General features: G+C 35.9%; 1 protein-coding gene across 1 annotated transcript in view; it reads right to left on the minus strand.

The window, feature by feature from the left end:
• ABCA6 (ATP-binding cassette, sub-family A (ABC1), member 6) overlaps positions 1-11,397 on the minus strand; it is a 62,132-nt gene extending 50,735 nt beyond the window's left edge. The window contains exons 1-7 of the mRNA XM_012001498.1: positions 11,144-11,397; positions 10,007-10,147; positions 8,315-8,519; positions 7,108-7,269; positions 5,672-5,775; positions 4,679-4,905; positions 638-779 (exon numbers count right to left, since the gene is read on the minus strand). Of these exons, the coding sequence (XP_011856888.1) occupies positions 638-779; positions 4,679-4,905; positions 5,672-5,775; positions 7,108-7,269; positions 8,315-8,519; positions 10,007-10,102 (936 nt within the window). The 5' untranslated portion in view covers positions 10,103-10,147; positions 11,144-11,397. The remainder of the gene's footprint in view (positions 1-637; positions 780-4,678; positions 4,906-5,671; positions 5,776-7,107; positions 7,270-8,314; positions 8,520-10,006; positions 10,148-11,143) is intronic.
• Between the last annotated feature and the right edge of the window lie 414 nt (positions 11,398-11,811).

Raw genomic sequence — 11,811 nt, forward strand, 5'->3', positions numbered from 1 at the left:
TTTTGAAAGAGGATCCTATTTGTCCTACTCAAATGCAGGGCTTTTGTTGCTGAGGAAAGGGTGGGGGAAAAGCTGGAATAAGAGCTGAGGATAGGGTAGAAATGCAGACTTGGGTCTAAATTAATGTAATGAAGCTAAATTAATGTAAGAAGGAGCATCTACATACTTTCTGCAGAAAACATCCTGGTGGGTGGAAATTAGAGGACCTTGTTCAGAGAATGGAGAGGGGAGTGAAATGAGAAGCGCATATGAGACAGAATATTAGAGGGAGAAGAGATATTGTGACCAGCTATCATGTGATGGGCACCCTTAAGGGAAAAAAAAATGGGGTCCACCCCTAAAAAACAACCTCAATACATACAGAAAAGCCTTTGATATTTTAGAGTCAGCATCATTTTTTCTTTTTGATACATCATTTCATTTGTTCAGACCTTCATGCAAAAGGCAGGTCAAATTTTATTTGGATTACATAATTTTTTCACTCCATAGAAACTATCTCGAGTACACACAAGGACACACACATGCACACACAATGGACATGAAAGTAGTGATTGCAATAACCTACTAGGGCATTAATATTAGCTACATATAGCGAAGATCTAAAGCAGAGAAAGTGGTAATAAATGTATGAACTTACCAAAGATAAGCCATATAAGAAAAAGAGTATAAATATGACCATGAAGCCAGTCATGACTATAATTTCGGTGAATGTTATGATAATTGTAATGAATATGGAAATAATAAAGATGAAGCCAGCATAGATTAAACCCCAGGAGAGCCTAAATAAAGACAAAAAGTTATATAAATTATATTAACTTATTTACAAAATAGTTAATATACACAAAAGCATCTAAAGAACAATGTATGACTACCCTTGTACCTTCTAGATTAATAACTATACTGTAAATCCTACAGCAGAATCTCATTGCATATCCTTTTTCAATCGCAATTCTCCTTCTTTATAATTGCCATTCATTTTCATTGCCTTTACCACATATGCACACAGAGATGATAAATACTGAACACTGCTACAGGCACCAACCAATAAAAAAGGATGCCAAGGCTAGGCACGGTGGCTCACGCTTGTAATCCCAGCACTTTGGGAGGCCAAGGCAGGTGGATCATTTGAGGTCAAGAGTTCCAGACTAGCCTGATCAACATGGTGAAACCCGCCTCTACTAAAAATACAAAAAAATGTAGCTGGGTGTGGTGGTGCATGCCTGTAGTACCAGCTACTCAGGAAGCTGAGGCAGGAGAATTGCTTGAACCTTGGAAGCCGAGGTTTCAGTGAGCCAAGATCACACCACTGCACTTCAGCCTGGGCGACAGAGTGACTCCGTCTCAAAAAAAAAAAAAAAAAAAAAAAGACAAAATTAATTAAGCTACTTGTAAGCACAGCTGGGCCATTGTGCCTTGTTTGTACCTACATGTTAGGCAACAGCTCTGTGTGCGTGTGTTATATATAAATAGTATGACTATTGTATTAAACAGTATCAACAATATCATATGTATGTATTCTTCTGCAAGCTGTCTTTATCAATCAGCATTAACAATATTATACACTGCTGTATAATATTTCATTATGAGAATATGACCCAAAATTCTGCTGCCCATGGAAATTTAGGTTGTTTCCATTTTTTTTTCTATTACAATGCCAAGAACATTCTCGTACTTGTCTTTTTTGAGAAAAATGTACAAGAGTGTTTCAAAGCATTTTGTACCTTCAGCTTTGTTAGATATTGCCATATCATCCTAATTGTAGAATTGTAAGCAACTTAAAAGCCTCTGATCAATCAAGTACCTCTAAAAACACTGGGGCAGTTGATCATTTGACTATCCATGAAAATCTCAGCAGGCAGCACCTCCAGTCTCTTTCATAGTAGAAAATTGAAATTTCACAACTCTACTAAGCCCATTCTATTCTCTCTATTCCTACTTATGATTTCTTCACTTAAATTTGTATAAAGTATGCTGCACCCTTAAATATTTGCACGATTTTGCCTTAGAGGTGCCAGTGTTGATATTTTTATGAAGTGATTATTAAGAAAAAGTATTCAATCTTAGATCTAATAAGACTATAGTGTGTTTTAGCCCAAGTGTCTCATTTTACAAATGAGGAAACTGCAATCCCTATTATTAGTTAAGGGATTTATCTAAGGTCACAAAATAAATTGGTAACAAAGTGCATGAAGATGTAGGCCTTATCTCTGTCAAGAGACCTTTCCTCTACTTAACATTGACTAATAAAATGAGAATTCAGTAGCTGAAGCATATAGCACAAGTATTAAAATCAGGACTTTGCATCAACATGTCCCAATAGAACATGTTTACACTGGATTTATTGGTTATTTGACTTCTCTTTAAATTTCACGCCATTACAATGATTAAGCCTGTGTTAGAAACATCAGCATTTTTAAAAAACATATCACATTCTGTAAAGCCCACTTCCTGAATCCAGAAGGAAACTACTTTAGGTAGGAATTGAAAAACCACAGGATATGAAAATTGCAAATGAAAGAAATTACCTAGAAATTGCCACTACTTAGAAAAAGGAACCACTTGCAGGGGTGGAGTGGAATAATAAGTTATAAAAACCGTCTTGCTAAAAACAAAGCAATTCAGGCATTATACTTAAAGAATAAATACTGATTACATTTCACATTTATTACATTAGTAAAAAGAATTTGTCATAAAGTTTATTTCCACTAGATGCCCTGCACTTAGTAGAAACATTTCAGAATCTTTTTTGTTCTTAGTTTTAAGCATGCATATACGAATTTATTTTGCTAAGTTTTTAGGTCGCATACATACTAAGAATCACTTATCCTGAGAATGAATTCACACCCAAATGTCCCATACCTTTCTGACTTTAATATAGAGTTGACTCATGCCTCCCTGGTCTCAGGTGACTGCAGGGACACTGTGCCATAGGACATGCCCTGGACAGAAAGCAGGTCCCTTTTACAGAAGTTCCCTCCTGATTCCATGGGAGGCTCTATGTACATTATTTTGTATTTCCCGAAGTTCCACTGCAAAAACTTCTCCTTCTCTCTTTTTTATTTGAAGACACAGGTTCCTCTTTTTCTATCTTACAATTTATGTATATTAGAATTAAGATTCTCTCCATTAATAAAATATATTTTATAGAAAATTAAAAATTTACTGGACCACAGTTTCATTTCAGGTAACATGTGGCTCACAAGGAATTGTTCAATTCATAATTTCTCATCCATTCCAGGTAGTTCCAAAACCGTAAAGAGTATTTGCTTCATACGGGGAGTAGATAGAAAAAAATCTCCCAGGATTTAATGTAACAAATGTTATATTTCTTTTGGGGTAAAATTAACAAATTATTTTTCCTTTTTTACTTTCTCTAGGCAGACAGTATGAATTTTGTCACTGATAGTATTGCAAAAGCCTTTTGGAAGCTTGGAGCTTGTATGATTTGCATTCCTATCTGCTAATCTTACTTACTGATTATTTGCTAGGTCCTTCTTTTTTCTTTTCTTTTTTTTTTTTTTTTTGAGATGGAGTCTCACTCTGTCGCCCAGGCTGGAGTGCAGTGGCGTGATCTCAGCTCACTGCAACCTCTGCCTCCCAGGTTCCAGCAATTCTCCTGCCTCAGCCTCCCAGCCTCCTTCAGCCTCCTAGCTGGGATTACCAGCACATGCCACCATACCCAGCTTAGTTTTGTATTTTTAGTAGTGATGGGGTTTCACCATGTCAGTCGTGCTGGTCTCGAACTCCTGACCTTAGGTGATCCGCCTGCCTGGGCCTCCCAAAGTGCTAGGATTACAGGTGTGAGCCAGTGTGCCTGGCCTATTTGCTAGGTCTTTATTTCTACTCCTAATTATTTGTCTTTATTATAATACAAATACATATCTATCTACCTACATACATACATGAGTGTGTGTGTACATATATATGTGTATGTATGTGTACACCTGCTCGTGTATATATACATACATAATGTATGTAAATATGTACATATAGCACATATGTATGTGTACACACACTCATTATTTCAAAATCACTAAATTATATGTGGATTGGGGCAAGATATAAATATCAGTATATAAAGCAAATGCCCTTACTAAGGCCTTCTTACATGCCAGCCTTTGTGTTGTATGTCCTAGGTATATTGTGTGAGCGCTCTCATTTAATTCCAACATATAGTATTTACTTGCTCCAAAAAAATCTATGCCTTGTGGCCAAACCCCTGTACACAAGTCAACTTTTATAGGATTATAGGATTATACTCTCTTCAACATGAGAAAATCTGGAGAAATCAACTGTTAACTGTAAGGAGACCAGGCGAGCAAACAAGTTGCATTCAGGGCACTTGGGTTGGAGTCTCAGCTCCAGCACTTACCCTTCATCTCACATTGGGCAATTCTCTTATTCTCTTTGAACTTCATTTTCCTTGCTTATAAAACAAATGACAGTTCCTCTATGTCAGGGTTGGCTTAAGACATTCATGGCACAGAAAAAGTGCTCAGCACATTATAAGCACTATTTTGCATGGCAAAATTCAACAGACTAAATAAAAAACTCAGAACAAAAGAAAAAGTAGCCAATGCATCAAGTTTAAACCATGACGCTCTGCAACAATAACACTTTTTCACTGCTTCTTAATTTTCCTGTTTATTAACTTGTGCTACTTGAATTAGTCACTCACCAGAATGCTGAATCTTGGAGACCCATGACTTTCATCAAATTCTTAGACTTTTTTCTCTCTTTTGTTACATTGAGCGATATAAAATATACAAGTGGGGAGAAATGAAGCAAGAAGAAGAAAATAAATATCTCATTGTGAAGAAGATTTTTACTTATGAAAGGTAACGTCTTCATAGTTATAGCAGTAACTGACATCAACTCCTCCATCACAGGGTGATTGGTTGTGATCTAAAGTAGAGTTTAAACAAACATAATTATTATTTAAAAGATAGAAACTGGTGAACTATGAGTAAGCTCTGTGTATTTTACTAATGTCAGTTCTCCAATTTTTCTTACTATATTGTAGTTATGCAAGATGTTCCCAGTAAAGACAACTGGATGAAGGCTACATGCACTTCCCTGTACATTGTATTTGCAGCCTCCTGTGACTCTACAACCACTTCAAAATTAGTTTTAAAACCAGTAACATTGGCTTTAAAGTTTTCAAATAGATATGCAATGTGTTCCTTGGTCTGAATACCTACTTCATTATATAACCACAGGAAAATCTGATTATGTATCATTGCTATGGTTTGAAAGTGGCCCCTCCTAAATTCTTTTTGAAACTTAATTCCCATTGTGATGGTATTAGGAGGGAGGGCCTTTGGGGTAGTGGTTGGGTCATGAGGGTGGAGCCCTCATGAATGGATTAGTGCCTTGTAAAAGGCTAGAGGGAACTAGCTGAGGCATGTTTTGCTCTCCATTCTTCCATCATGTGAGGACACTTAGTGCTATCTATGAGGAATGGACCTTCACCTGTCTTTCAGCCTGCCAACACCTTGATCTTGCACTTCTCAGCCTCCAGAAATAAATTTCTGTTCTTTACAAATTACCCAGTCTCAAGTATTTTATTGTAGCAGTACAAACGGACTAAGACAATTATCTTTCATCAAAATCTTAAGGTCTCTGGAAGTAATTGACATTAATTAGTAGAATTTTTCAATCAAGCACTTACTTCTATAATGGCAGTATTAATAGCTGTTTGTAAAGCCACAAATCCTCTATTCCAGTATTTGGTCAATTTACATGGAAACTCACCATATCCATCCCAGCAATGAGCTGTAAGCACAAAGAAAAGCACAGCCAACATTATGGGATGAGGGCAGTTGGAGAATATGAAACAAGTATTGGAAAGAAAACAATCTAGAGGAGACTCTACCAGTAAACTTTTTTGGTGGTGGTGTTTTGTTTTCGTTTTTGTTTTTGTTTTTGAGATGAAGTCTCACTCTGTTGCCCAGGCTGGAGTGCAGTGGTGTGATCTCAGCTCACTGCAAACTCCACCTCCTGGGTTCATGTGATTCTCCTACCTCAGCCTAATGAGTAGCTGGGAATATAGGCACAGGCCACATTGCTAGCTAATTGTTGTATTTTAGTAGAGACAGGGTTTCACCGTGTTGGCCAGGCTTGTCTTCAACTCCCGACCTCAGGTGATCCACGCACCTTGGCCTCTCAAAGTGCTGGGATTATAGGCATGAGCCACCATGCCTGGCTCACCAGTAGACTGTTAACCACACAGAAAAAGGAGGAAAATAAATGAAAGCTTTTAATAAGGCAATTTTATTCTTGCAGACCACACCCTGCTTAGAAAGTCTTAGAAAATAAAAAGGAGATGAAAGCAAACACTCTGCTCCAGCCATAATGGACTCGTTGTTTCCTGACATTCTCCAGAGCCTCTCGGCAATCTATTCTCCAGGCTATATCTGGAGTGCTCCCCTAATCTTGGAAACCAAATTACATTTTTGCCCTGATTAAAGTGACTCAGTGGCTATTCCTTGCCTAGATTTACAAGATACCACAGGAGGTAGCACTTGAATGACTTCAGCTTCACTCTCCCATTACATTCCTTTTCATGTTCCTTGTTCAGCTATACTGCTCTTCTTCCAGATATAGGAACAGATGTCCTTTCTCACCTCAGGGCCTTCACAATTACCTTTCTTCTATCTGAAACACAATGCTTCTAGCACCTCACACCTGCTGTTCATTCTGGTCTCCCTTTAAACATCATTTCCCCAGGTAAGATTTCTCTAATCCCACTCTTAGGAACCCTTGGCCTGAGTGCCCATGAAACATTTTTTCTTGTACTTGTTCAATGTCTGTCTTTGCTGCTAAACTGGAATCTCACCTGAGGCTGGGGCCTGTCAGTCTTGGTTACTCATGTGCCCTTTGACACATGCATCTGCGTGCTCAAAACATACATATTGGATGACTCTACAATTTTTGCAGTCATCTTGTAGCAGGAACATACGATTGACCTTGAAATAAGTTCAGTAATGGAATGGGCTTTCTTTACTTTCTCATGTGTCATTGAAAGCATCTCTGTTGCCCACTCTCACCTGTTCTTTATGCAGAAAACATGAAAAATGCCATAATATATTTGATATGGAAAGTCACCTGAGAAATCTTCTTCTTTCCAAAGTGGAATGTTATATCCCTGGAAAAATGTTAACTTATAAGAGAAAGTTTCATTAAAGATGATTCCCATAGCATATGGAAAGTTTTCCAGAAGTATTTCATTCATGTATGTATTATTTGGTGCCCCAATGACACTTGTTCCTGTGAATTACAAGGTAAAAATAGACAGAAAATTGTAACAGAGGTTTGCCACAACATAATGTGATATTCAGCTGTTTCCCCATATAATTTCATTAGACTTAAAATCATTTTCCATTTAAATCAAACTTGAACCCAAATGCGAGGGGGGAAATTTTCTTTTAATGGTTTAGATTCTACAATCAGAAGACATGCATAAGAATTACATGTTCTCTTTTCATAATGACAAGTATCAGGGCAAGTTTTAAGTACATAAAAAAAATTGTGCCAGATTAAGTATGCATAAGAGAATCAGCGTACAAAAACAGAAGTAATTGTTGTAGTTACTATACAGTCAGGGATTCCTTATTTCAGATTTACCGAAGCAAAGACAATTTACATGACCTTTGCCTTCTGCAGAAAACAAAATTTTTAAAAAGTGACTCTACTTTCAATAGCTAGGAATTTCACTTGTCAGGAATGGAGGATTAAAGAGTAAACAGCCAAACTGAACCCAATTTGCCCATGAATAAAATATGCATTTTGCTTATTTTGGTTACATCATAATGATCTCATTTAGAATAAAGACTTTTAAAGATGTTTACTGATTGTACTACATTCAGAACAGAATAATCATCAGATTATTCATTTCTACTTTTCAAAGTTATGAAATTATTGTTCAATAACCATGACCTATTTTATTTATTTAGATGTTTTTCTCCTGAGATACAAATCTTAATCATTGTATGACATGTTAAAAACACACACAATTTTCAATGACTATATTCCTTCTAGATACTATCCTGCAAATCTAAAAGTATAAATCTGGGTTTTGTTATATTCCAATAGAAATATAGACCCCCCTAAACTGGACTCCCATCAAGCTGAAAATATTTCAAAGACTAATTGTTGTGAGAGAAAGCAATAATCTAACCAGATTTGTACGCTATTTTAATACTTAAGTTATTAGCATAACATATGGCTGTAACTTCAAATTAATGTGTAGACAACTTATCAATAGTATATAAACTTCTATCAGTAATTCTTTTTTCGTCATGAGTACACCTACCTTTCAAAAGAGGAGCAAGTGCTGTTTTATTCATTATCTGCTGGGTTAAATTAGATATTGGTGTGTACACAACCTTTAAAGAAGAGCTATTAAATTTATCTACCCTTCCCAGATTCTGAGGAGCCATTCCAGGAAACTGGACATTTCTCATGGAACTGGAAAACAGAGCAATACACAGTCCTAGAAGTATCGAGAGTCCCCACTCCTATAATGCACAAAAAAAGAAAAATAAGGAATTAAGGTTGCATTCACTTCAAGATCTCAGTCAATACCAAATACTGTTGAAAACAAATTCCAGTTGTGCTATACAGTTATGTTCTCTCTGCTCTCCAAGCCTCTGAGCATGGAGAATCAAATGAAAGATAAATACTAAGACAGTAGCCACATTTATCATTCTCTAATACTAGAACAAAACTTTTGCATTAAATCATGAATTCCTGCAGAAGCCCTCATAGAAACTAATGGAGTGAATAACAGGATAACAATCTCTATATGCATGGACAGCTGACTATAGAATTTATAAGACATGGAGTATCCTAGATAGAGTTTGTTGGCAAATAGCAATATTTTTGCCAGTTGTCATATCCTTGTATTGTAAACTAAAGAACGTGAAAAGGAACTGGCTGGTGGAGGCTACTAATATTGCTGTTCACCAGTGTCAATCATCATTACCTCTTTCGCACCATGCTAGACTACATTCTCAGCCTACTGAAATTAAGTGGAACCAAATGATTTCCTGGCCCACGGGATGTGGGCAAAAGTGATATGTACCACTTCCAGGTCTGGTTCATGGACATATACAAATTTCTATATTCTCACTGTCTTGGTCCCACTGTTTCCTGATGTTCTGACTGAATGCAGAGGATCCCCTAGAGGTCTTCAAGGTCCAGGATGGTGGCGGAGGCCCTGGATGAAGCCTAGGTGCCTGAATGATTGTGTGGAGAAGATTTCTTCACCCACCCAACCTACTTTACTTCCACTCTCAACTTTCATTAGACCATGAGGAGTTAAAAATAAACATTTGCTGTGTTAAGCCACCGAGATTTAGGCTAGTCATCTATGATTAGCCTACCTGCTTGATGCAAACTGACTATCAGTGGTGTTAGTTGATCATAATTCTTAAAAACAATCTTTGTGTAGAAAATTCATGTCCTTGAAAATAAATCCACAGAATTAAAATGTCTCCATTTCTCCTGGCAACATTTTTTTTGTACTTCTTGGCTGTAAGTGTATGACATTTGGTAGTAGCTCTAGCAGTTGCTGTAATTTATCATATAATTAAATGTTCACTTAATCTCTTTTTATATGAGTAATTATCTTAGTCTTTAATTATGTTATTCTTCAGAGACTGTGGTGAGTCTCTCAATTCAACAAACGTAACTAGAGAGAACTGTAAAATCAATAAATCCCATTTGCTAGTCAAAAGAGAACTTTTGCATTAAATCATGAATTCAAAAATATTGCTATTTGCCAACAAACTCTATCTAGGATACTCCATGTCTTATAAATTCTATAGTCAGCTGTCCATGCATATAGAGATTGTTATCCTGTTATTCACTCCATTAGTTTCTATGAGGGCTTCTGCAGGAATTCATGATTTAATGCAAAAGTTTCATTTTAATGCAAAAGTCAATAGGTATTGAAACACTGTAAGAGTGCTAATTGTGGAAAGAGACAAATTTTTAAACATACCAATAAGCTCTCTCTTTTCATCCTCCATTTCTTAAGAAAATTCTTGCACAGAAGTGCTTTAGTTTGCTGATACACACTTTTCTGTTTCATATTCATTTAGGCTATTCACTGAAGGAGAGAGTAATCATGGTGGAATACAACCTAGAAAAAAATAAGTGTAATAAGGGAAACCTTGATCATACTATTGAGGAAAATATTTACTACCTTTAAAAAGTGTAAACATAAATTTAAAATACTATTTCAATAATTTATGACCGTAAAATTTCACCTTAAATATTTCACCTTAAGCTTTTTAGGGGAGTGGGTGATGGTGGGAAGGCAGAGTGATTATTATCACAATTTTGCAATAAATTGGAGAACTGATATGGAAAAGCTGTAATTCAAGTTCAGAACCTATAAGATAATTTCACATTTTTGGCCTTGTATAAGAGAACTTTAAGTACATGAATAGAGTAATTAAATTAATTTCATCCTGTTAATAGCAATATCTTGTTCTTTACATTTAAACAGAAATCTCAGAGCTAATCAAATTAACATCAAAAGTCTGATTACTTAAATTTGTCTGAATAATAAATTAACACTAGATACAACCTCAATAAAGTGTTTTCTTGTAACTTTACTTTCAGATGGAATCAACTTTTATCAAAAGAGTTAGGTTGTAAACCATAAACCAGTCTCAAACTACTTGAAACTTGGTTCTGAGATACAGGAAGAATAAAGCAATTTCTCTCAATTTTCTGAATTCAGAAGTCCCTGAATAACTCAGGAAACTACAAAATTAGTTTTAAAAGAAACAAAAAGAAATCATATGGGAAAGTAATTTTGTCCAAAGGTTTGCAAATAAAGAAACACAAACAATTTGTTTTAGTTTCTGTAACCTCAAAATGAAATTCTTTCATATTTTTACATCAAAATATTCAGATAACTCTCTAGCACAGAAGCAAATGTTTTCCATTTTTCTATGTCTTACTGTTACAATCTACACAATACAAAGTGGTTGGGAAGAAGCAGAAAAATTTAGTCTTAGGTCTTTAACATAAAACACATAAGAATTGGGAAACATCTGAAAAACAGATTGATTTTAGCAGTGTCCACCCACATACTTGGCATAGCACAACAAAATAGAACTTTACTTACTGTCAGGAAAATAATAAAAAGCACTCTAGAAACACTGTCAAACCCAGTTCTCTGTTTGTCTAGGTAACGATTACAACTTCTTTATTGCTGCTTCTTCATTTTTTCTTTAAATGGGTGCCTACTCCAGCAGCTCTTACACAGCCTGGTTTCTGGAAAAGGGGTGTAGCCAGACCAAGCTGTACATGATGAACTTGTTTTGTTTTCTGTGTCTCTTTCTCCCTAAGCCAATTATTCTGCAAGGAAATGACTGTTCCGTGGTTGGTTGGGAATAAAAAAACTCTGTGTTTGTTCACTTAGCCTTTCAACTACAGGGATAAGGGAGAAAACAGTAAACGAGGAAAATGGAACTAGTTCTTCAGAAATGATGAGACCAAGATGGAGGCAGGAACAAGAAAGAGTAAAAACAATAATCAAACAAAGCAGTTAAATTTGTATGAGAAATCTGTATCTATTTTCTTTTCACTACTGATGAATAAACACAACTACCAGTTAGTTGTATATTTAACTAATTCAGACTAAGTTAGCAGAATATTCTGGAGCTGATTTTTTTTCCGAATAAAGCTAAGCAATCCATAGTATGCTTTGGAGAAACTCCTAGGATAGACAAATGAAGACTTTTCCACAAATTTATTTCTCCCACCCTCTTCACAGTGGATGAAGGATTTCAT

The sequence above is a fragment of the Mandrillus leucophaeus genome, unplaced genomic scaffold, assembly GCF_000951045.1.
Source record: "Mandrillus leucophaeus isolate KB7577 unplaced genomic scaffold, Mleu.le_1.0 Scaffold1, whole genome shotgun sequence".
In the NCBI taxonomy this organism is placed as follows: domain Eukaryota; kingdom Metazoa; phylum Chordata; class Mammalia; order Primates; family Cercopithecidae; genus Mandrillus; species Mandrillus leucophaeus.